The sequence below is a fragment of the Pinus tabuliformis genome, chromosome 3_2 (genome assembly GCF_031772625.1).
Source record: "Pinus tabuliformis cultivar Carrire ecotype Pingquan chromosome 3_2, CPIR1, whole genome shotgun sequence".
NCBI classification, from domain to species: Eukaryota; Viridiplantae; Streptophyta; class Pinopsida; order Pinales; family Pinaceae; genus Pinus; species Pinus tabuliformis.
This window is the reverse complement of record NC_142302.1, coordinates 1,251,441,946-1,251,469,450: the sequence shown is the minus strand read 5'-3', so window position 1 is coordinate 1,251,469,450 and position 27,505 is coordinate 1,251,441,946. Positions and strand designations below refer to the sequence as shown.

General features: G+C 37.5%; 2 protein-coding genes across 2 annotated transcripts; both read left to right on the top strand.

Annotated features, from left to right (window-relative positions):
• Positions 1-3,828: 3,828 nt before the first annotated feature.
• LOC149185276 (uncharacterized) lies at positions 3,829-4,626 on the top strand. Its single transcript, XM_089415606.1, has one exon. The coding sequence runs from the start codon at positions 3,829-3,831 to the stop codon at positions 4,624-4,626; it is 798 nt and encodes a 265-aa protein (XP_089271732.1).
• A 572-nt stretch (positions 4,627-5,198) lies between these two features.
• LOC149185275 (uncharacterized) lies at positions 5,199-9,303 on the top strand. Its single transcript, XM_089415605.1, has 4 exons — positions 5,199-6,643; positions 7,322-7,493; positions 7,717-7,944; positions 8,176-9,303. Exons 1-4 carry the CDS (start codon positions 5,199-5,201, stop codon positions 9,301-9,303), a joined length of 2,973 nt encoding a protein of 990 aa, XP_089271731.1.
• The last annotated feature ends 18,202 nt before the right edge of the window (positions 9,304-27,505 follow it).

Sequence of the window (27,505 nt, the reverse complement as noted above, 5' to 3'; positions counted from 1 at the left end):
CCATGCAGCTAAGACAAGCCCTCAGTATTCAACCAGAATGCCATTAACTTATAATGCTCAAATAACCATGGACTCTTGCATGCAGGTAACAGCAACCCTCAGAGCACGCAGGAACCGCATTGTGTTTTCACCGCAGACAATACAACAAATAGAAAAGAAAAATCGCACAGACCGCAGAGCTAAAGAACCAAGTAACAATAACAACCCAAAGGCCGCGAACAGCGTAAAACCCAAATAACCATGAACTCTTGCATGCAGGTAACAGAAATCCTCACTATTTAACCAGAATGCCATACAGTAGCCGAACTTACCAAAGCCACACCCAGCAGGCAGGAACCCCACCGCAGACGAAAAATCGCACAGACTGCAGAGCTAAACAAGCAAGGAACAATACCCGAGGAGGCAGGAACTGCACCGCAGACGAAAAATCGCACAGACTGCAGAGCTAAACAAGCAACTAACAATACCAATCCAAAGGCCGCGAAGACAGTAAAACCCAAAGGCCGCGAAGACACTAAAACCCAAGCCGAACTTTCCAGCACCTCGAGGAGCAACAGCTGGCCGCCGATGAGACCACCACAGCGCATGCCGACCACAGCTAAGACAAACCCTCAGTATTCAACCAGAATGCCATTAACTTATAATGCTCAAATAACCATGGACACTTGCATGCACGTAAGAGAAAACCTCAGTATTCAACCAGAAGACAAACCCTCAGTATTCACAATAATAATCCAAATGCCATTAACTTATAATGCAGTAGCCGAACTTAACCTCTAAACAATACAACTAAGAATCATAGCTTCACACAGACATTTACCGCAGGAACTCTACCGCAGACCAAACATCGCACAGACTGCAGAGCTAAACAAGCAAGTAACAATACCAACCCAAATGCCGCGAAGACAGTAAAACACAAGCCGAACATTCCAGCATCTCGAGGACGGACACGTGGCCGCCGATCAGACCACCAGACCGCATGCAACCACGTGCCCCTCACGCGCGCCACGTGCCATTCGCCTCGAACCATGCGAAGCGCGTAATAAGACCCCCAACCCTTTCCGCCCCGTAAACCTTAGTTCGACTTAGGAAATATGCCAAATATTTGCAAAAATCGCGTCCGTCAACCCATGGACAAACCCTCAGTATTCAACCAGAATGCCATTAACTTATAATGCTCAAATAACCATGGACACTTGCATGCACGTAAGAGAAAACCTCAGTATTCAGCCAGAAGACAAACCCTCAGTATTCACAATAATAATCCAAATGCCATTAACTTATAATGCAGTAGCCAAACTTAATCTCTAAACAATACAACTAAGAATCATAGCTTCACGCAGACATTTACCCAAATTTGCTTAAAACCCATGCAGCTAAGACAAACCCTCAGTATTCAACCAGAATGCCATTAACTTATAATGCTCAAATAACCATGGACTCTTGCATGCAGGTAACAGAGCAGGCAGGAACCGCATTGTGTTTTCACCGCAGACAATAGAACAAATAGAAAGGAAAAATCGCACAGACCGCACAGCTAAACAACCAAGTAACCATAATAACCCAAAGGCCGCGAATAGGGTAAAACCCAAATAGCAATGGACTCTTGCATGCAGGTAACAGAAACCCTCAGTATTTAACCAGAATGCCATACAGTAGCCGAACTTACCAAAGTCACACCGAGCAGACAGGAACCCCACCGCAGACGAAAAATCGCACAGACTGCAGAGCTAAACAAGCAACTAACAATACCCGAGCAGGCAGGAACTCCACCGCAGACGAAAAATCGCACAGACTGCAGAGCTAAACAAGCAAGTAACAATACCAACCCAAAGGCCGCGAAGACAGTAAAACCCAAAGGCCGCGAAGACAGTAAAACCCAAGCCGAACTTTCCAGCATCTCGAGGAGGAACAGCTGGCCGCCGATGAGACCACCACAGCACATGCCGACCACAGCTAAGACAAACCCTCAGTATTCAACCAGAATGCCATTAACTTATAATGTTCAAATAACCATGGACTCTTGCATGCAGGTAAGAGAAACCCTCAGTATCTAACCAGAAGACAAACCCTCAGTATTCAACCAGAATGCCATTAACTTATAATGCTCAACTAACCATCGAATCTTGCATGCAGGCCACACAGTAGCCGAACTTACCAAAGCCACACCGAGCGGGTAGGAACTCCACCGCAGACGAAAAATCGCACAGACTGCAAGTAACAATACCCGGCCAGGCAGGAACTCTACCGCAGACCAAACATCGCACAGACTGCAGAGCTAAACAAGCAAGTAACAATACCAACCCAAATGCCGCGAAGACAGTAAAACACAAGCCGAACATTCCACCATCTCGAGGACGGACACCTGGCCGCCGATCAGACCACCAGACCGCATGCAACCACGTGTCCCTCACGTGCGCCACGTGCCATTCGCCTCGAACCATGCGAAGCGCGTAATAAGACCCCCAACCCTTTCCGCCCCGTAAACCTTACTTCGACTTAGGAAATATGCCAAATATTTGCAAAAATCGCGTCGGTCAACCCAAAGTCAGCGATCTATCGATCGCTTATAGTCCCCGGCAGGGACTAATAAAAGAGATATGATAAATAAATATAAATATAAATAAACCAGGCATATGGTAAAAAACTAAAACTTCTTTTTATATTTACTTCATAAACCTTTTTATACTTACTAACACTCAAAAAAGAGGTTTTATTTAAGTGAAGCCTATGGACCAAATAGCATGGACCAAATTATTATTAATGCCATACAAAAAAAATATTATTAACCCTAATATTAATATTATTATTATTATTATTAAATCTAAGATTCATAATAATATATTATAATATTAATATTATTAAATTTAATAACTTTGGATTAATACAATATTAAATTTGTTATATTATAATATATGTTAATATATCATGATATATATTAACTCTAGATGTATATGGTTGGGAAGAACAAAGACAGAGTGATAGAGGTGGAGAGATAGGGGGAGTGACAAGGGAGAGATGGAGATAAACTGAAGGAGAGGGGAGAGGTGATGAAGAGAGAGAGAGGGAGAGGAGTGAGAGAGGTAGAGAAGGGTAAGAGAGGGATAGGGAGACACAAAGATGGAGGGCGAAGAGAGAGAAGGAGAGAGGGAGGGAGATAGTGAGAAGATTGGAGGGCAGAGAGAGAGTGGGAGAGATGGGGGAAGCGAGAGGGAGGTATGATAGAAAGGGAGAGAGATGAAGGATGGGAGAGATGATGTAGCATAAAAATTGATAGCTTGAAGACTTAAATGTTAGAATACACACAGGTATTTAATAATAATAATTTATTAATATATAAAATTGTATAAGATGATATAAGATGATTTGAATGTTACAATGAGGCCCTGCTTTTATACCTCAACAAGTGTGAATGGGCATGTCTTTTAGACATGCCTTTTCATCTAACTTAATAACTATTTAATCTAATTAATATTTAATTATTTAATATTTATATTTATTTTATTTATTTTATTTATTTAATTGTTATGAATTATATTCATAACATAGCCTCTTCCTACAGACCCTAATTCTTCAAATTATATCTTTCCAAGTCTAGGACTACTACCGCGCGCTATGGAGCCTCTGCTCCCTCCCTTTGGCCCTGAGTTTTAGCTCGCTCCCACCTGGCAGCTCTGCTGCTGGGCATCCGGTGCCCCTGCGCCCTGCTCCCCTTTAGTTATGCGCCTCTTTGTTGGCTCCCGCCTACCAATTTTATGCTGCTGGGCTTTTTTCTTTGCTCCTGGCTGCCTCATTTGCCGGTCCTTCTGTGTCTGCTCTTGGCCTGTTATGGCCCCTCCGGAGGCGCCACCGGAGGATACCTTCCAACAAGCCTTCTCTGATCTGGTGCCTTCTCTTCCGCCTCAGCGAAATCGCCCCTCTGTTTCGAAGTTTGTTAAAAAATTGGAAGGGTTGCAGGAAGTCTCTCTGCCTCCAACCTTGCCTCGACTAGCTGCGCTTGCCTTAGCTGAAAGAGGTCTTATTGGGCAGTTTATAGGTCTATGGCCCTCTCCTAAAACTGTCCAGAGGTGGGTAGAAAGGAACTGGTCAGACAAAACTCAAGGGAAAATCTCTATCAGATTTTGTGGAAAAGGATATTTTACTTTCCATTTCGAAACCAAGGAAGATAAGGATTTAATATTTCGAAATGGCCCTTATTTCATGGACTCCAGAGGACTGTACCTCAATAAGTGGACTCCAGATTTTGATCCGGAGCTGGACATCCCTAGTGCTGTGCCTGTTTGGGTCCGCCTTCCACATCTCCCCCTGCACTGCTGGGGAGATGAGTCAGTGCGCGCCATAGGGAATGTTGTAGGGAAATATATTGACCGGAGCGAACCTAAAGATAACATGCAGGCCTGTGCTCGCATTTGCGTTGAAGTTGATTTGGGGAAAGGCTTGCCAGAAGCCATCAAGCTAAAGGTGGATGATTGGACACACATTCAGCAGCTCGACTACGAGCAGATTCCCTTCAAGTGTAAGGTATGTCACGAATATGGCCACTTTGCAAATCGATGTCCTAAACTTCTTAATGTTGACAGTTCTCCACAGGAAGAACAATGGGAAGCAGTAAAAATTACATATTAAATCACTGCATAATACATAAATGAGTTTAACGAAATATAAATATGGATTATGTATGCACTTTTAACAATCATAATAAAAAAAAAAAGACATCCCTTAACCCCATCCCTCCTCTTGATGCTGGGCCTTCCTTGTGTTCCCTTCCCACTCCCCCTTCCAAACCCTCCCCTCCTTCTTCGCCCCCCTCCTCTTCCCTTCTTCCCCTTCTTAGCCAACCTGATCCCCTCTCCTCCTCTCCTTCTTCCAATCCCTTTCACCTCCTTTCCCAACCCGAGGATCCCCCTTCTCCTAAGATTCAATCTCCTTCTGATCCTTCCCTCCCCTTGTCCATTTCCTCTTCCCTCCCTTCTGATCCCCCCCTCCCAGAACCACTAGAAGCAGCTCCAAAGAGCATGGATCCATTCCTAAAAACCAAAAGAAGCCTGGATGAAAATCGACTAAACAACATAGAGACGAAAATGCAGAAAAAGACATAGCTTTGGGTCTTCAGAATCCTATATACAAGGACAGATAAACAAGGATTCAACAAACAAAGATCTTGGAGGAAGAGCACCTCCTCGCACTCCATTGAAATGATGAAAACGCTTTCCTGGAATAGCAAGGGATTGGGGCACCCCTCCAAAACAAACGCCTTAAAAGATCTCTTAAAACAAGAAAGACCAAAGATAGTTCTACTCCAAGAAACAACGCTGGGACAGGCAGAGATGAATCAAGTTATTGAGAAGCACAAATTTTATCAAGGAAGTGTATGCGAATCTAGAGGGGCCTTAGGGGGAATTGCCACTCTTTGGCTCCAATACAAATGGATCGAGATAGCAGAAACAGTGGAACGGCATTGGATAAAGACTAATTTGCAGAATAAGATGAATAGTTACCAGCTAATCATTTTCAATGTCTACGTCCCAATTCACTACAGAGATAAGGAGGCTTGCTGGTCTTCTCTCAGCAACATCATTGCAAAGGAAGAGAACAGCAATATAATCGTAGGCGGCGACCTAAACCTTATCCTTCACGCTAATGAAAAGCGTGGCGGCTGCTTCAACCCTGACCCCTTCAGAAATCAGTTGGAGCACGTTATGCAGCTCGCAGATCTCGTAGATATTGTCCCAAAGAACAGAAAGTTTACCTGGAGCAACCGCAGGCTTGGCAAAAATAATATAATGGAAAGGTTGGATCGAATATTGGTAAATGTTTCTTTTCTCTCATCCTTTGTTGCAGTCCATGCTTCTATTCTCCCCTTCACTATATCAGATCATTATCCCACTATTTTAGTTTTTGAATCCCATCGCCCCCTGGGGCCTATCCCTTTTAAATATAGTCCCTTATGGAATCATACTCCGGCTGCCAAATCTCTAGTCCAGCATACTTGGCGCCAGCATATAGAAGGTTCGCCCAGCTATATATGGGAAAGTAAATTGAAAAATGTCAGGCTCGCTCTCAAGAACTGGGCAAAATCCCAATATAAAGAACTAGAAGCACAGAAGTTGGAAGTTAAGGCTAAAATTGAAAATTTACACCATGCTATGGAAAACCAAGAATACACTCAAGCAAGTAAAAGTCAAGAAGAGGATCTCTACAGTCATCTCTACAGCATCAGAAGAGAAGAGGAAGAAAAATGGCGCATAAAATCAAGACAGGTTTGGCTGAAAAGCGGGGATAGGAATACATCCTTCTTCCACAAGCAAGCAACTGTCAGACAAATTTGGAACAATATAACAGCTATTATAGATAGCGCAGGCAACCAGCATAATGATCAAGCCTCCATTAAAAACGCAGCTACAGCTCACTTTAGAGAGCTCCTGACAGAAAAAGGGGAAGAGGAGAATTACACTGATTTCTTACAGCATATGCCAAATAAAATATCAGCTGAAGCCAATGAAAGACTGAATGAAGAAATTAAAGAGGAAGAAATCTTGGGAGCAATCTGGTGCCTCCATCCTGACAAAGCTCCAGGCCCGGATGGTTTCCCAATCTGCTTTTACAGGGAATTCTGGGAAACCATCAAAAAGGACCTCATCAAGTATTACAAATGGATACAAAGGAAAAATAAAATGGGAGGCTTCACAAATTCAACCCATCTTGCTCTCATCCCTAAAGAGAGCCGCCCCTCTACCTTTTCCCGCTTCCGTCCTATTTCCCTATGCAACTCTTCATATAAAATTTTCACGAAAATCCTTGCTTCTCGATTAAAGCCTCTCTTGCCAAGCCTTATTTCTGAAAATCAAGGCGGTTTTATGGCCAACAGACATATTTCCGACTCTATCTTACTTGTCCAGGAAGCCATTCACTCAAGCCTTTCTAGAAAGGAAAAGGGCTTCATTTTGAAACTAGACTTGGCTAATGCCTTTGACAGAGTCCGGCACTCCTTTCTCCTTGCTACTCTTCAAAAAATGGGCTTCTCTTCCTCCTTCATTAACCTCATAAAAACCTGCATATCTGGACCTTGGATTGCCCCTCTCATCAATGGAAGACCCGGGCCTGCTTTCCAATCCTCAAGAGGATTGAGGCAAGGTTGCCCTCTCTCTCCCTACTTATTCATTTTAATGGTTGAGTCTTTCAGCTGTGTCCTTGATCATAAGAGACAAGCAGGCCTCATCACCGGAATCAAATTTGAAGATGGAGTGAAAAATATCAACCACTCTCAATTTGTTGATGATACCCTGCTGATTGGAGGAGCTTCTACAATAATTGCCTGAAGGTTCAAGCTCCTTCTTGATAAGTATATGAGATATTCTGGAGGAATGATTAACCATCTCAAGAGCTGCATCTACGGCTGGAATTCTTCAGCCCAAACTCTTCAAAATCTATCCATCATCTTTGGGGTGCCATGCAAGCTAAAATGGGACCACTTCAGCTACTTGGGTATGCCAGTAAGCATGGGTCGTGCTAGAGCCGAAATCTGGGACAAAATTCTTGATAAATTTTAAAAAAAAAATCCACAACTGGGGATCCTTCTGGCTCAACCCAGCCGGCCGAATGGTGCTCCTTAATTCTGGGTTGTCTTCGCTTCCTTTATATCAGTTCTCCTTAGCTCAGGCACCTACCTCTTTTCATCACAAAATGGAAAGTATTCTTAGACATTTCTTATGGCAGGGAGGAAAGAACGATAAGAAAAAATTTAACTTGGTCAGCTGGAAACAAGTTATTCAGAACAAGGAAAAAGGCGGGCTTGGAATCAGATCTCCTTTGTTCACTAACTTAGCTTTCGGTGGAAAGCTTATTTGGAGACTGTTAGAGGAGCAGCAAGCTTGGTGGAAAAGAGTCATTGAGGTCAAATATCTTAATACTCCAAGGCAACAAGTGTTAGTTAGTGAAATCCCGGTAAGGAACAACACAAGTATATGGAGACTTTGTAAAAAAGCCATTTCTTTCATGGCTCAAAATGTCTCAATAGTTCCCACGAGTGGGAACAAAGTCAGAATTGTAAGTGATAAGATTATGGGAAATAAAGCCATCAACAGCTTTACAGGTATGGAACCAATCATTCTCTACTTCCAAAGCAGGGGACTATACTACTTAAATCAAATATCTCATTGGGATGCAAAAACGCAGGCATGGATAGGCTGGAGCTTCCCTCCCATCCCTGATCATCTCAAAGAATCCTTTAATAACTTTCAGAACCATCTTCACAGCATCGCACCTCTATCTAAAAATGGAGCTGACGGTTTCCGCTGGGATCCCACGGGTTCAAGCTATACAATTCAGGCAGGTTATAATTTTCTGTGCAATAGGGATCTCCCCACTTCTCCATGGACGTATTGGAAAGCAACATGGAAAGTTGAAGCCATTCCCAAGGTTAAATTCTTCATTTGGACCCTTTTAAAAGGGAAGACTCTCACCTTTGAAAACCTACAAAAGAGAGGCATCTTGGGCCCTTCTCAATGTCCGAATTGTCTTGAAGCTGAAGAGACCATGCAACATCTCTTTATTTCATGCCCTTTCGCTATCTCTTGTTGGAAAGGTATAGTCCCCTATGTCCCTCTCACATGGAATCCTCATCAGTCCATTGGCGAAGCCCTAAGCATCTGGAAGAAAAGCTATCCATGGCCAAATAAGAAAAATAGCATTGTCAAGAGGGTATGGGACGCCCTCCCTTACGCTCTCTTATGGAAACTTTGGATCGCAAGAAACCGCAAGGTCTTCAGGGGCCAGGAGACCTTCACCAGACTTCTTTGCAATAAAACCAAAAGTCTGGCTATAGAATCCATAGCTACCAAGAAATCTAAGAAAATCGACATGGCTAGCTTCCGTAGCGAAGAGAGAGATTTTATCAAGAATTTGATAGATAAGTGTAGCAACCTCTCTCCAGCAATCAATTACAATAGATATTCCAATACCTCTGGTCATAACTGGAAAATAAGATTAAAGCAGGGTGAATTCACTGAATGGATCTCCAACAGCAACACTCATATCATCTTCTTCGATGGCGCCTCCAAGTCTAATCCGGGAGCTGCGGGAGCAGGGGGAATCATCTATTCGCCTAAAGGAGAACCCCTCATTTCTTTTGAGTGGGGTCTGGGAAATCTCTCCAATAATAGAGCTGAGGCCCTGGCTCTCTATCAAAGCCTGCTCCAACTTCAAAACCTTGGCATTAAGAAAGCTTGGATCTTTGGGGACTCCGCTATCATCATCAGTCTCATTATTAGCAAGAGATTGCCTTCAAATATTCATATTCAGTGAATCATCAGTAGATGTCAAAGCATGATCAACCAATCTGGGGAGATTAAACTCTTTCATGTCCTACGCACTTTAAATCGAGAAGCAGACAAGTTCGCCAGTCAAGCTTGCTCCAGAACCAAAGGGAATTTTTTCTGCAACAACAAAGTTTCATTTCAATATCTACCCTGATCTTCTTTTGACTAATGCTTTTCCTTTTAAGATCATCTTCTGTTCGACCTTTTAAGGAGCCCCCTGTCCAAATTCTCTGCAATTCTAATTTGGTTCCCCTCTTCTGCTGTATGTTTTGTACCCTTGTCCTCCTGTTTCCTCTTGCCCTTTGCTTCCTGCTCTCTCTAGTGAATCCCGAGAAGTCTCACCGCGTGCTTCTGACCCTTATCCCTTCCAATTTGCTGGCTGCAATGACCTGGACTCAGGTGTTGTTCACTGTTGTTCTATCGCCCTTCAATTCTGCCGCTCTCATATCCATGTTTCCATGGAAAATTATATGTTGGAGACTCTTATCAATTCAAGCGCAAACTATCACAGACTCTCCAAGTTGCCAGAGGATACTTGCGCGCGGCGGATCCAGCTTTTAAATTCAGATTAAGATGTTTTGCAAAGCTGGCTTTCTCCTCTTCCAATTTGTCCGGATTTATACTTGTAACAGTCATCCTCAGGTCAAAAACCTCCGGAGATTGGCACATTGTAGCAAAATCATCAAAGAGCAGCCGTTCCATTCAAGCTCTAAGTCTGTACTCCTGGAGCTTTGCCTCCTTTTCTTTTTTGAATTATAAACAGCACCCGATTTCGTGAAAAAAAAAAAACATAGCCTCTTCCTTCGGAAGATTTGTCCTCAAGGATTTAACGCGAGGGGTTTTCTTCACTTAGTGTATGTCGTCTCAATGTCTATAATTTGACCATCCTCTCATCTTATAGGTCATCAGTAATACTTCCTTGGATTTTTTTTTTAATAATAATTCTTTTAATAAGTCTAATTTTTTATTTTTTTTAATTTAACACTGATTTTTTTTAATCATATAATTATGATATATATATTTAACTATAACATATATATATATATGAACCAAAAACGCCAACGCAACGGTTTGGTTTTGACACGCTTGCTGAGCGAGATGCCTGCTGATCGAAGGGTAGAAGAGTCGATATATTCTCTACAGGGAGAGTCTGAAAATCACTGTCTTTCAACCGACGACCGACGACATCAATTATCTTGGCCACTTCTTTGCCCGCCTCTCGGGTGTCTTCAAGGGCAGACTGTTATAATCCTTGCATCTGGGAAGGTTAGAAGATCACAAAGTGGCTGTATGCAACCTTGACTGGCAAGGTATTTTATCTGTTCATCGTTTCCACCAGAAGTTGCATTTGAAACTGCCCACGCTGCCTCTTTCTTTATATTGAATTCGGCATTTGCTAGCAGGAATATAAGCGGAGGAAATATTTTGGCATTGATCACAGCCTGAACTTGGGATCTGGTCCCTGCTGTAATATTGGAGATTGTCCAACATGCTTCTTTAGTTATGGTTTTCTTCGTAGGTTGGATTGTGAGAAGATGTAAAATGCGAGGAAGAGCCCCATTTTCAATAGCAGCCTGGGTCTGCACATCATCGCCAGTAACAATATTACCCACTGTTCGTAAAGCAGGAATAATAACAAATGGTGAAGGATGCGACAAAAGTTCCACCAACTTTGGGCAAATGTCAGGCTCAATTATTGCCTGAATTTTTAAATTGGGGCCATCAGAAAGATATGACAGAGCCCAAAATGTGTCTGCCAATACATCATCATCTTGCATATTAATAAGCCACCGCAGCGCAGGCAACGCATATCTCACCTTATCGAATAGAAGTTGAGGTTTACCATGGCAAAAATTTGACAAAACCCATGTCACTTTGATTTGATCGACTGATCCATTCACCCGCAGCAAATGAAAATAAAAGGCTGATGTAACTGGACCCTTGCCGGAATGTGTCGGCTGGCAATCTCCATTTGGATCACAGTGCACTTCCTTCAGGGCATAATAGAAACCTTCTACTCTGTTCATATCTTCGTATACGCTGGAAAAGGTCCCTTTTCCGATCACCCCGAGCATCACATTGTCTTTCTCGAATCGATGACCCGAGACAGTTCCAATAGCGGGGTGATACATATCAATAAACCCTCGTTCTCCAAAGTGAGAAACTTCTGAATAATAATCTGGAATCTGTAAAAAATAATTCACGCAGTAACCAGTAACCCCACTCTCTTCTCGCAGTTTATGTTCAACTTCCGCCTGTGTGCTAACTGGTTTTTTTGGTGGTGTACTTGGACATTTAGGTGGCTTCTGAGCACCAACAAGTCCATTATCTTCAAGAGGTCTCTTTTTGTTAGTTGGTTCAACACGTGTGACGAATGACCCAGGAGGTACTATGGAACCTCTCATTACCCTCATAGCTGATGGTTGTAGTCCAGTCATTACAGGCATGGTACAGTTATCTGTTGACAACGATGGTTGCATGCCAGTCAATTCATATCTTGCAGGTTCATCATCAATAGCCAGTGCTTCAGTTAATCTTTTGGTTTTATGGGAATAGAAATGTTTTTAGCAGCAAATTCTGGTACTGATGGATCTGCTTTGACTTTCCTATTTTTACCATCTTTAACTTTATGTGGTTTCTGAGCACTAGTTACTCCATTGTTTGCAAGACGTCTCCTCTTGTTGGTTGGTTCAACAGCAGGTGTGATCAATGTACTATGATGCACTTTGAAACCTGACATTGTCTGCATACCTGAAGGTTGTAGTCCAGTCATTTTAGGTGCAGCGCAGTCATCTGTTGACAACAATGGTTGCATCCCAATCAATTCATGTCTTGCAGACTTGTCTCCAATAGCCGGTGCTTCAATTGGTCTATTGGGTCCTCTGGAAATGGTAATGCTTTTAGCACTGTATTCTGGGGATGTCAATAGATCTGCTTTAAAAGATTCATTGAAAGTTTGTGTAGTTGTGAAATCCTCATTTCTGACCACCATCTCTGAATCCTTATTATCGATTTCCTTTCGACACACTTTAACTTCTGCATATGATTTTTCTAAACACTGAAATGCTTCTTGAATATTGATTTGTTCAACGTAATCAGGATGTGAACGTAATGGCACATTGTGCGGCAAACTACGTTCAAAGGCCCACAAAAACTGATAGCTTGAAGACTTAAATGTAAGAAGACACACAGGTATTTAATAATAATAATTTATTAATATATAAAATTGTATAAGATGATATAAGATGATTTGAATGTTACAATGAGGCCCTGCTTTTATACCTCAGCACGTGACCTTTCGTGAATGGGCATGTCTTTTAGACATGCCTTTTCATGCCTTTTCATCTAACTTAATGACTATTTAACCTAAATAATATTTACTTATTTAATATTAATATTTATTTTATTTAATTAATTTTTATGAATTGTAATCATAACAGAGGAGGAGAGAGGGAGGGATAGAGAGATGGAGCTGGAGGGGGGGTGGGAAGAAAGAAGAAAGACATAGAGAGTGAAAAGTGGAGAGGGAGTGGGAGTGACAAGGGAGAGATGGAGAGAGAGAGTGTATGTTTAGGGGTGAGTTAAAGAGAGAAAGAAGGAGAGAGAAGGAGAGATGGAGGGATATAGTAACATACGTGGAGAGAGAGAGAGGGAGTGACAAGGGAGATATGGAGAGAGAATGTGTATGTTTGGGGTGAGATAAAGAGACAAAGAAGGGGGGGGTGGAGGGAAAGGAGGAGAGAAGGAGAGAGGAGAGAGGGAAGGATATAGTAACAGAGTTGGAGGGTGAGGAGAGAGAGGGAGAGAGAGGAAGGAAGAGAGAGGATGTGAGAGAGTGGAGAGAGGGAGGTAAGAAGAAATAAATACAGAGAGAAAGGTGGAGAGAGAGAGAGAGAGAGTGATAAGGAAGATGGAGAGAAAGGGAGAGAGGACAGCTGGAGGGAAGAGAGATAGAAGCGGGTGAGAGGGAGAGAAGGGGAAGATAGGGAGAGAATGTGTATGTTTGGGGGTGAGATAAAGAGACAAAGAATGGGGGTGGAGGGAATGGAGGAGAGAAGGAGAGAGGAGAGAGGGAAGGATATAGTAACAAAGTTGGAGGGTGAGGAGAGATAGGGAGAGAGAGGAAGGAAGAGAGAGGATGTGAGAGAGTGGAGAGAGGGAGGTAAGAAGAAATAAATACAGAGAGAAAGGTGGAGAGAGAGAGAGATAGTGATAAGGAAGATGGAGAGAGAGGGAGAGAGGACAGCTGGAGGGAAGAGAGATAGAAGCGGGTGAGAGGGAGAGAAGGGGAGGGTAGAGAGAGAGAGAGAGAGGGAGGTAGAGGAGGAGGGAGGGATAGATAGATAGATTGGAGAAAGAGAATGTGTATTTTTGGGGTGACATAGAGAGACAAAGGGAGATAGATATATAGATTAAAGTGAAGAGAAGAAAGAAGAGAGATATGGAAAGAGGAAGGGAGGGACAAAGAGATTGATAGATATGGAGTGAGAGAGCGTGTGTGTTTGGGGGGTGAGATAGAGAGACAAAGAAGGAGAGATGGAGGGAGATATATATATATGGAGGGGGGAGAGAGGGAAGAACATTTCTTGCACTAGATGCATTGATTTCAGTGTAGATGTTGATTTCTAATCCTATTTGATTGCTTGCACTACATGCATTGATTTTAGTGTAGATGCTGATTTCTAATGATATTTGATTGCTTGCACTAGATGCATTGATTTCAATGTAGATTATTTCTAATCCTATTTGATTGCTTGCACTAAATGCATTGATTTCAGTGTAGATGGTGATTTCTAATCCTATTTGATTTCTTTCACTAGATGCATTGATTTCAATGTAGATGTTGATTTCTAATAATATTTGATTTCTTGCACTAAATGCATTGATTTCAATGTAGATAATTTCTAATCCTATTTGATTGCTTGCACTAAATGCATTGATTTCAGTGTAGATGGTGATTTCTAATCCTATTTGATTGCTTGCACTAGATGCATTGATTTCAGTGTAGATGTTGGTTTATAATCCTATTTGCTTACTTGCACTCAATACATTGATTTAAGTGTAAATGTTAATTTCTAATCCTATTTGATTGCTCGCATTAGATGCATTGACTTCAGTGTAAATGTTGTTTTCTAATCTTATTTGATTGCTTGCATTAGATGCATTGATTTCAGTGTAGATTTTGATTTATGATTTGATGTAGTTGGATGAATGATGGTACATTAATTTTAAAGTGATTGGATTAGCATTGTGCATTGATTTCAGTGCAAGACAAAAAAAAAGTTATTGACAATGTACATTGACTTTTGTGTTATAGTAATTCAACCTATTAATATTGGAGAGAAAGAGAGACAAGGTATGATGTTTACTCCAATAGCTCGAGCTCAATATTTAAATGGTTTACGATTTTACCTATGCTTTTCATATAATCGATATGAAAAGATGACAAAAGCAACAAGGGTGACAATTAGAATAGTAGAAGAAAATAGTTTGATATTAATCACAATGAAGACTATTGGTAATTGACTATATTCTTATTATTCACATTTTCTATTTTTCAACACTATTACATTGTCACTTTACATTCAAAAAATTCATTTCATCATGTTTCATCATTAAATTTATTAACAATATTTATATTTAAAATTAAAATGACGAGATCAATCGCAAGAATATTTAAAATGATTATATTAATATGAGATGAATTTACATATTATTGATAAAATTAATCATATGTTCGATATATTTTCCTTGGACGCACACGACTAAAACCAGCCTAGATCCATCTTAACTTTGGATCTATGAAGCGCCGAGAGGGATCAAATCTCTCGAGGTGCAAACCTTTCCTCAAGTTTTGCACTCAAAAAAGAGGTTTGCACCTCTAGAGATTTGATCCCTCTCGATGCTTGATAAATCAAGAGTTAAGATGGATCTAGGTTGGTTTCAAAAAATACATTAATTTTTTTTATAATGTACACATTGCAAAATATATTTTAACTTTTTGTCAACCATAAAACTAATTCATGGTCAAAGCATTACTAAATGCATTATACCCTGCTGCCACAGGGATACTTATCCCTGTCACAGGTCAAGTAATATCGTAATCGATATCACATTGACTATGAATTAATTTAATTTTGAACAAAAGTTAATCTAGCAATTTTCCCAAGTCTACTTTATAAAAAATAATAATTTATTTTTTAACATTTTTTAATTCTATTTATTTAGAGTCTGGTTGGCTCACCAAGCTTAAGTCTTATTGTGCCATCATAACTGAAGTACAACCATCTTCAATTCATTATGTTGTTGACATCCATGGTTGAGTGTGACCTTGTACAACATTGATTTCATAAATCACCTGCAACCGGATTCGACTAATCGAAAGTTGTTGTAGAGCTTCCCATGAACCTGTACATTGACTTTTGGCTCGAAGACATCTATAGCAGAGTTGCCAATCGAAACTCTCTGAACTGCAAAGGTTATTTCACTCCCAATCGTTCCATGTTGTCTGCTCACCAAGCTGCCATTATAAAGCATGGAAAATATCATCATTCTCCCATAAGGTATAGTTCATTAAAAAAAACCGACCTATCAATAATTGAGTAAATTTTTGTCAATTAATTATCTTTTATAAATACATTTTTCAATCAACTATTTTAACTTTTAACTCATCTACATAATCCACTTACCATCCAAAAAGACAATCAAACCCTAAAATAACATATTCCAAATCATGATGTGACCATAGAAGATAGATCTAATGCATGATGTGACCAGAACCATATAGATCCAGTTCAATATAGTTGACCTGTCACATATGATGAAAATTGTACCAACGTCTAATCTATTTCACTCCATAAACTTTGTGCAAACTTCTCATGTCTTTGGGTCCATATATTTAAAGGTAATGCTCCACGAAATATATTGTTTGGGTTAAATTTAGTCGTATTTATAACTTGAATATTTTATATTAAGTGTCTTTACGTTGATTTATTCGTACTTATAACTTGACTATTTTACATGCAATGTAGCGTGTATTGGCTGCTCATAGAGGTATTCTACGTGATTTTTTTGTTAGAATATATGTCCATGAAAAGGATAATCATGATAAGGCCATGAACTTGCTTAATAAATGCACCTTCTCCCTATTCCGTAGCAGAGATCGGGCCGGAGAGGTTCGAGGTGCTCAAGTGGCTCGGATGCAACCTTACCCGCACCTTTGGGGACGAACAACTCCTCTTATTAGGCCGGGTAAAAGGCGAAATCCCGAGATTCTTACAGCTCCTCGAAATGGCACTAAAGGTTTGCTTCGTTCCTCCTCGGCTAAACAACTGGGAAGGGGTCGATAATAGCAGAGAAGTCACCTTTATTTCAGGAATAGGTCACTTTGCATATTCAGACCGGGCAGAAGAGGAGAGCGCGTGTCGGACCAACTTGGTTCGGCTCTTGGATGGGGAGCTGGGTCTGTATGAATGGGGGGCGCGAGGGGAACACGCATTCCGAAATGAGATCAAGACGCCGGTCATCTTGGTACCAGCTTTACCCGAGATACCGGTAACCTTGCGATCAGAGGAGTTTCATTCCCGACTCCGTGTGGTGGAGTGGAGAGGCCCTCCCTTGTTCGATGTTATGCCAGTAGGCAGAATGGCCGCCACGATATTCGATGCCGCAGAAGGTTGCGAGCGTCTATCTGGAACGCCTATCGAGTTTGACAGGGAGTTCTCCACTTTCCAAAGTATTTCGGACTTCAGGGAGCCGAGTGTGTAAGCGCGGGTTGCAGGTGACGGTGGCAAGAATGGTGGGGAAGTGATAAGTACCCGACGACAGCCCCCCACCCAATAAGCAAACCCAAACCGGCAACGCGACCAACGCCCCCCCACCCAATAAGTAAATTGAACTGGCAACGGGGCTCGACTGATAAACTGATAAGGAGAGGAACTTTGAGAGAAGCGCTCCCTCGGCGAGGCAACACTCCGTTAGAGCTAATTCCCTTATAATGATGATAATAAGGTTGTATTTACAAAACGCAATTAACTAAAAAGTAGTGATTTTCCATATAAATTAAAAATACATTATGTAATTATTTTATGAATAATAAATTTATATATCCATAATATTTAATAATAAATATTTATTTTATTATTAATTATTAATTATTAATTCAATTGTAATAAATTTTATTATTTCAAAAAAATTAATAGCATATTAATTTATACTAATTTAATTATTTTTAGTTATAATATGTTTTATTAATATATTAATTTATATTAATTAATTAATTTTAATTATAACACCTTTCAACTAAATATATATTTGGGAAAAAAAAGAAAAAAAAAATTGAAACGCAAAAGCAATACACACTAAAACATGAAATGGGTAACTATGTTAGAAAGCTTATTTGATATGGATTCACTTCTATGACCCACTTATATAATGTAGAATGTGTAGTATTGTGAGAATTCATTATTAGCCTTTTTCTTTGGAAGTGAAGGAACTATAGTGTTTGCTAAATAGTTGATTGCCTATTCATTTAAGAGACAACCATAAACATTATGCATTAGCAAATTCCTCTAAACTAATCAAATGATTCATTGATATAGCTATAGTTGTATTATTATCCTTAATTTTGACCAAAAATTACTCCAACAATTTGTAAAGTTTACTTTATAAAAGTTATAGTTGTGTTATTTCTAGTTTGTCATTGATGTAGCTATAGTTGTATTATTTCTAATTTGTCATTGTTAGTCTTTGATATATTATAAAATAATTGTGCTCTAGTCAACTAAAATCAATTTACAAAGGGGAATGCTTTTGGCAATAGTTCATAGAATTATATTATATCACATCAATTTATCTAAAAAGAATTTACAAATCATCACCTATAAAAGGGATATTAATTTTTATATAAATAATTTCTTCAATTTTCAAAGATTAAAAGGTTCAATTATAACTTCTAAAAATATAAGCCCAAATCATTCTTAATATTTTTCCAAAAATATTAAAAAAAATCACAACAGTAGAAAGATTACTCACTCATTATTAATGGCGATTAGTTCATACCTTTCAAAGTTCAGTGATTAAACTAAGCAACACGGAACAGTAATTAAACTAAGCAAGACGGAATGTTATGCAGCCTTGTTCATATTATTTTTAAATTCACATATAATTAGTTAAATAATATTTATTTATCATTATTGTTGCTAAATGCCCATTTTATTTTACATTAACAATATTTATATCTTTTAACTTTTTGAATATTATAGAATTAATAAAACAAAGACTAATATTCATAAATTTTAATGGCTTTCAACTTGATAATATTCATGAATTTTAATTGCTTTTAACTTCTAATTATTATGGATTACTATAAATGTAAATTCTATGCTTAATTGACACATAATTAACTGATAGCCTTGATCATATCATTCTTAAATTCACATAATATTAATTAAATAATATTTATTTATCATTATTGTTGCTAAATGCCCATTTTACTTTATAGTAACCATATTTATATCTTTTAACTTTTTGAATATTATAGGATTAATAAGACAAATGCTCATATTCATAAATTTTAATAGCTTTCAACTTGTTAGTATTCATGAATTTTAATTGCTTTCAACTTCCAATTATTATGGATTACTATAAATGTAAATGCTATGCTTAGTTGACACATAATTAGCTTATATATGTTTTTAAATTTAATATTTAAAATAAATATTATTTAATTTTTGAATATTTATTTAAACTAAAATATTGAAGTTATAAAGTAATATTACTTTTTTAATGTTATAAAGATGGCAAATTTGTTTATTCTGGTGTGTTTTAAAAATTATTTAACACTTTATTTCACTCTGAGGTTTGTGAGAGTTTGTTCTTATTTTAATAATATTGACTTTCTTTTTTTAACTAATTAAAATAAAAACATAATATTGTTCTTCTAGAGTGGGCTTAATGACCCCCTGCAATATATTAATTTTTCATCTTCCTCACTTTATATATCACACTCTTATTTCTCCCTAAATTTTGAAACTAAATAAAATAAAAACATAATCTTGATCTTCTAGAGTGGGGTTAAATGACCTCCTACAATATCTTAATTTTCCATCTTCTTCATTTTATATATCACACTGATATTTCTCCCTAAATTTAGATGCGATAGTATTTTTAGTGGTATCAGAGAATGACCTCCTCCTTTATTTTCCAATGATTTTAATTCACACATAGCTTCATTAGACCATCTCTCTTAAGCCATAGGGTGACTTTCACTAGTGTCCAAAACAATCTTAGGAAGCCTCGTATCTTTTACGTTAGTTGTGTTGTGCTTGTGCATTAGCTACCTAGTCGTAGCCATACTCTTAATGGGGGGAAAACTAACTTCTATGAGGAGGATATGATAGGGAATATTGCTTTTAGTTTTGAAATTATATATAATAAAATGCTTCAATATTTGCACAATCTTCCTCAATGATTTTATGGACACATTGTGACCCCAAACTAACATATCCATATAAGATAACATGAGTAATGAGATTATGAAAGAGGAGTCTTATTAGGCAAGGACTCTTCTACATGTTGTCATTGATTACCTTTTGAATATTATCATTCAAAGAGTAATGTTTTTTATTGGGTAAAATAAAAAATTTAAAATCATGAGAAATTTGTTAGTTACAACTAATCGTCATGGATATGGGTCATAGATCAATGTCTTACACTAAAAGAGAATCTCAAATACGATATCTCATAAAAAAAAATAACCCAATGTTTCTTATTAATATGAATTGTTTTGCTTCTAAACAACTCAATATTTCTTATTAATATGATTTTTTTGCTTCTATTATCCCCCATTAGATGGTTTGAAAGGAATATACCCTGTGAGCATTTAAATTAGTTTGAAAGGAATATACCCTGTGAGAATTTAAAAACCAGTGGAGAGGAATGGGAGATTTATGGAATGACATGGGGAAAAAATGAGAGAATAGGTTTCAAGATGGAAAGAGGAGGACATGACCTATCAAGTTTGGGAAAAACATATCTTGGCTATATGAGGCATTAGCATAAAATCCATTTTCATTAAATCTAAACCATGTTATTTTACACTCTCGATCTTTCTAGTATGGTATTGTTGTAGCTGCTACAACAACACCCAAAATTTTGGGCATATTCAAAATTTTGGGTCCCCCTCTGCGCACCTCATACCACTAGCGACATGATTGGATTTTAAATTGGCCAACCTCCCTATGGCTTGTTCTTATCAAACCTTATCAATGTTCCCACCCATGTGATGTATATTGCACTCATTTGTCTTGTTATCTCATGATTGCATTAGGTTTTTGGAGGTTTCTTGCTTCAAGGATGCATTAAAAGTCCCCCATGACTTCAAAACTTATCTTTCTATAGTATAAATCAAAAATTAGTGGAGGCACTGTGTGTGGACAGACAAGACTTCAATCTGGCTTTCATTATGTTGACCATATTAGGGTTTGGGAGAAACCCTAAATTGTTAAAAGAAAGGTTCCCTTCATGTTTTAACCTAATTCGTATGCCTCTATGGGCGCATTCTCATCGACATTGCATGGCATCATGGTAAGAATAATTACATTTCATACTCCCTTAGGCTCATCATTGGTTCCCCATCTCAATATGTGCATTAGGGTTTGAGGTAATTGTTATCTCTTTCGAAACCCTATGTCATCATAAGTTCCTACATCGCCCTTGTATATTGTAAGCTACCTCGCTCCGCTCGTGGCACTCCTTGCTTGCGGAGCGGCATACCGAAAAAAGAGAGAGAAGGTTATCCCCTTTCTTTCCCGTAGCTCAGGTCAGGTTATCTTCCTGAGCAGAGCTAAGGTAAGTGACCTTACCTTCATGCTCAGGTAAGGTTCTCCCTTACCTTCGTATCCTCTTCAACGATGGAATGAACAAATTGACTAGTTTCACTTTCTAGTGGAATTTCATAATTTAGCAGTTAATTCAAAAATAGAATCCCTGCTTATCATAAGTTTTATGTTTTGGCTTGTATATTTCACTTAAAGAAACGTCTGTCATATTTTAGATATCCACATTAATGGGGTGAAGCTCTCTTGGACCTTGTGGAACTCACTTGGACCGGTTTTTAATTTCCTTGTTTATTATTAAAACTTTATGGTTGAAATGTATGTTAATGATCCCACTAAACTATATGGTATTTTGGCATGTAGAGCAAGTGAAAATAACACACTATAAGTGCCTGACCAAAATGTAGGAGCCATTGACAATGGGCCATACACTTAAAATTCCCATTAATTATTATTTGCTTGGGCCAATGCATCAATACCGTAGTGCTGCCCCAATTCAAATGGTGGTTTCCCTTGACACACATATGCTGCTTGAAGGAGGGGTTGGGACCTTGTTTCCAAAAAGAACATGTGATATGGCAACGTTAATGGTGAAAACATCATACCACAAGCATATTATGGAACAATACGAGCTCACGGTGGGGGTTAATCTATTAAACATGTAGTTGAAGGATATTTAAAGTCTTTGCATCATGAATTGAGCGTTATTGGATGTATTTGTGCATTAAATCAAAAGGAGTAGCATAAGGCAGGATGGATCGCATCTTAGTAATGAGCTTCAAAAACTAAGAAGATATCTTGGTCATAACACAAAATTTGTTCTCGAGTATTGGCATGTCTTGTAGCTGATATTTCATCATCTTCTCACCTTGTATCTGACAGGGGGATAATTGATGGTCATCTACAAGCTTCAAAGATACGTCAAGTGAGCCTAAGCCACAACCTGAACTTGTTGCCTGAGCCTAGAGCCAGATTCATCCATACCCAGATTTAGAGTTGTAGCCAGAAGCAGAGTAATGCTCCATGAGCATGCTTTTTGGTTAGTGGCCTTCCTTAAACCACCATTGGTTGAGACCTCAATGGTATCCCACCTTTTCAAATCATTAGGAAGCACTTCCACTTGCAAAAGACTTCAGCTTCTAGCGAAATTTGGAATTATTCCAGGAACTGCACTAAGTGTTCCAGTGTTGGTGGTTAACCTTAAATCACCACCAGTTGATACCTCAAGTTCTCCCACCTTATGCTATCATTTCAAAGAGCACATTTAGTCAATTTTTGCCATGCATTTTTTTTTTATTTTTTGTATTTCAAATCTCTTCTTGGACTCATATATACCCCTTTAGATTGGGGGGGAATGTTAAACACCTAATCCGCTAAGGGTTATGGTGTGCAATGTGAACAATTGGAGAAGTCCAAGAGACCACTTGGATATGAAAACCAAGGGTAATAAGATTGTATTAATATGCATATCCTTGTGAATAAAATGCATTCAACAACTTTATATCTTATTTGTTGTTTATATTATTGTGTTGTTTAACACTGATTAACACAATCTAGCTTGTCAAGATCTATTTACAAGTTAATACCTTTTTAGGGTATCACAAATTAAGATAACACTATAGAAGACTATCACAAACTAAGATAACACTATAGAAGACTTGTCACAAATTAAGATAACACTATAGAATACTATCACAAACTAAGATAACACTATAGAAGACTATGTAATAATTCTTGGATACAGTAAATGATACTATGCAATAATTTTTGGACACAATCAATGGTATGATTGATGAAATTGAATATAAGGGATCTACTCAGTCAGAATATATGGTTGCAAAAATTTCATTGACACAACAGATAATATTATTGGTGAAATTGAATATAGGGCCCTATCCTCAAGAGCTACTCAACCCGGTTATCATTATCAACACTTGCCTTGTTGGAAATATAGAAATTGGTTTAATTGTTGCCATATATGAGCTAAAGCAATCTAATCTCTGTTGGAATATGTAATTCCTACTTTTCTCAGTTGTGATTATTTCTATCTGGATGAGTCTGTTCCTAACTATGTTCCTAGATTTGTGTGTGGTTGAGATATTCTCTCAACCAACAAATTGTGTGTCCAAGATAGTTTTCCTATCTTAAGACAATACTCTTGTATATATGTAATATTATATTTGATTAATGAATGCAAGATATTGTGTGCACTATCAAAAGTTAAGTATCTCTAGGCTATAGGATAAAATATTGAGCATGTGAACATCTTGTACATGGTAAGCATTTCACCTTTAGTTAAAATGTTTTTTTTTTCTAGAAAAGTTGTTTTCCCCGACTTTACATGTCGATATTTTAGTATATGAACACAAATTCGTCTGAACTCAAGTTATATTAAACATTAAAAGAGTGAAAGTTGCACTATAAACTTCATTTAAAGATGTCAATTGCACGTTACTGAGATACAAAAGTTTGGAATATTATTTTGCATGCTGAAATGGTTATATAATTTTCCTTGTATGGATCATGTGTAAACATAATTTGGATATTGTTGTGCACAGAAAATTTATTAACCATTTTAGTTTGTCCATTATAAAAAAAAATAATGAATTTATATATAAATTCTTTGTTTAGAAATATCTATTATTATTATTATCGTGGTAATAGATTGAATAATAGAGCATACATTTTTGTTTTCTTATTTTAATAAATGGCTATTAATATAGGATCTATTTTTAATTTTTGAAAGATTTTTTTATTAAGCCGACATGTAACTTTATTTTACAAATTATTTCATTATTCCTCCAAATTTTATCTTAAATTTTCATTTTTTTCCCCGTGGAAAATCAGGGTAGATCCACCCAAAGGGACCACACCCCCCATCCAAACTAATCAGAGCCTAACCCTAAGGGTGTCGAGGAGAATTTAACATGTGACCTCCTAATGGCAAGGTACTTTAGCAATGTGACCTTGACCAATTGAGCTAACCCTTGGGGATATTATCTTAAATTTTCATATTTATATAATAATTAATCAAATATTTCCCCATTGTTGATGATTATTAATAATAGAACAAATCATAATTAAGTGAATTGATGGAAAAGGGAGATTGTGACTAGTATCACCACCCACTCAACAACTACAATTATGTTGTTGTCATGCACGCAAAGGAGGTTACATTTTGAGTTTAATATTGTTCTAATGGAATGGATCAACGACCTCCCCATCACTAATTCATCATTGTGTAGGAGGCATTTTGGTCTGGAACAATGTCATGGCTAACAAAAGGGTGTGAACATGTAGATTTGAAACTCTCTGGTGGTACCTTGTAAGGAATCCATGTTATTTTTGGCTCAATGGTGTTCTGTTTATTTATTTTGGTTTTAGAAGCTTTGTAATCGCTTGGGAAATTATCCTCTCTTTAGTAAGTTGTATCTTTATAGTAATTAGTAGGTTGCAACTCCGGATTTATTTAAAAATCATGTAAGAGTTCTAAACCACCAGTTGGAAAACATGGGCGCCTTCTCATCGATAGAGTCAACCATGATTTTAAGCAACAAGAAGCATGTTATCATAAGCACTATTAAAAATGGTTTTTCAATTTCTCGGTATAGCTTTGATCTACAAGTTTGTTTGTGAATAATTTTTCCTTTTAAGATTAGCTTCCTTGCATAAGCTTGCCATCATAGTTATGATATTTACTTTGCAAGTTGGTGTTTTTTCTAGTTTTATTGCAGTTAATTTTGCTTCTCGTGGCTCTTTGTTGTTGTGATCATCTCTTTCTATATGTTAATATGAATAATTTCCTCCCTTGGAGAACCCGATCAATTGTTTCTATAGTTACAAGAATATAGTAGTTTCTTCTTGGGTTTCAGTTTGACTAGCTCCTCTTGACCCCTTGACAATGTCCTCTTGGTCATCCTACATTACCAATTCTATCCTAATTTTCCTCTTTTCTTTCATCTTCTCCCATAGTCTTGTTGAGCTATTCTTTGGTTCAAACTGCATTTTATAGTTTTCTCTTTATTTGTCTGGTGAGTTTAGTCTCCCCCTTTAAACAATTTGTGAACCTAGCTCCCTCAAGGGGCCAAAGGGGGAGAAGGGGCTCTCATCATACCTCCAACTCTAGAGACCAACTCTTTGTAGAACATTTAATTGTAATTTATGTGCAATCTACCCACTGGAAATTCTTGGAGAGATACGAGAGGAAAATTGAGAAGTCAAAATAGGGAGAAGGTTTATAACATATGTCGAGGTTGAGGATGTCAGAGGCTTGGTTCTAGACATAGGTAACAACAAAATCGACAAACTAGATACATGCAAATTTCCACATATACTAGCAACTGAAGACCATAATGGGCAAAGTATTGGTTGAGCACTCTGAAGCTCAACAAGAGATTCTATTGTATATAGATGAAATGCAAAAGTAGACAAAAAGCTCATTGACAAGGTTTTGGTTCTAGTAAAAAAACTTTCAGATTTAGAATTTTCTATTTAAGAAGAGGACAGTGAAGTCCCCGATATGATCCAAGTGGATTTTCCTTCCAAATAAATGCAATTTCTTTTCATTTTTGTTATACATATTAGTGATAGCACTCCTAAAATCATAGGTAATGCAAGCTCTAAGTTTCCCAGTAAGGCTACAAGTTGTTTCAAATGTTATTACATATATAGTTTTGTCATCAAGTTTAAATTGTTTATGTGGAAAAAAGCTATATTACTTTGTTACTTGTCGGGTTTCCCCAATATTGGAAACCCAATAGTCATAGTGACTTCCAAACATCTAGCCTCGACCAAGCCTTGCACAATCTTAGTAATAACATCCCATTAATTTGTAAACCATTCTTCCATCCAATAAATAAATTAATCCTAACCTAAAATCAACTTAATTACAAAAAAATACCAAGTTTACTAAAAAAAATATTACATTTTTTTATTAATATTAAATACTAAATATCTATTTATTTTTCCTAATATTAATTTTCAAAATTTAAACATTTTCCCTCACATGTAGCTTCTTTTAATACAATTATTTAAAACATTTAAAGAAACCTGAAATATCTCAAAAATCTTTAAAAAATAACTTTTAAAAAATTAAACCTTTGTTTCACCACAAATACACCTAATTACTTTTAATGCAATTGTACTGTACTAAAACATTTAAAGAAACACGAAATATCTCATAAATCCTTTAAAATATATATAATCTCTGTAATGCCATTGTACTCTTTTAAAAAAAATTAACATGCATAAATCATAAAGTTGAAATTGCATATGTGACAATTAGATTTTATGTTTCTTGGCTTTACTTATTTAGGTGGTAGCCTGAGTCCAAATTCCAATTGAACGTTAGCCATTGTCATGATTGTGGAGGACACTTTATCCTCCTTGCCAGAGAAATGTCAAAAATAACTTAAGGATGGAGAAGGCCCCACCTGGTCACTTTCCAAATATTGTTAGCACAGAGTCCTATTATAATGCTCTGACAATGTAACAGAGAAAGATGTGAGGCCTCGGTGAGGGCCTGGTTTGAGTGCCCTTTTTAAGCTATGGTCCACAACGACTCTATTACCCAAGCTTTGTGAATATTGACAAAACTAATGATATCGTACTTTGTCAGGACCAGGGCTTGGATCTAGAGCCATCAAAACTTTGACAACTTAAGTGCTTTGTTTAGCTTTAGGTACTATCATGACAAAGTATGTTACAGTAAAACCAGGGTGGTAAAGACCCTGGCCATAAATGCATAAATATTGTCATCTAGCTTTTCCCTTGAGATTATTTTTCAAAAATCTAGTTTTTAAGATCAGAGATGAGTCTTGATGTTTTTCATATTTGTTTTTAAGACTAGAGATATGTTTTTTATATTGTTTTTTGAATTATCGAATATATTTATAAATGTATTTGGATTGTAATGGTGTAATATGGTGTCAATTTCGACCACTGCCACTATAATATTTAAGTGTAATTGTCATATTTTAATAATTGATACATATGTAAACACTTGAAATTGAATATGATTTTTTATCACTTATATAATTTTACATAATACAAACTTACTAAATAAACCAATCTAAATAACATTAATATTACTAAGAAGGCTGCATAGTTAGTGTTCTCTGTTACTTAGTTTAATTATTGAACTTTGAAAGGTATAAATTAATTGGTTTACTACCCATAATCCATATATTGGCCCTTTATGATAAGGCTAAATCCCCTGATAGATGCATCTCAAGATATTAAGATCTGTCAAATTACCAATTCCCTGAAAACTTTGGAAAAAAAGAAAAAAAAAATCATTATTAAAATTTTATAATATAATCCATTTTAAAATTATTTAAAAAAAATGTATAT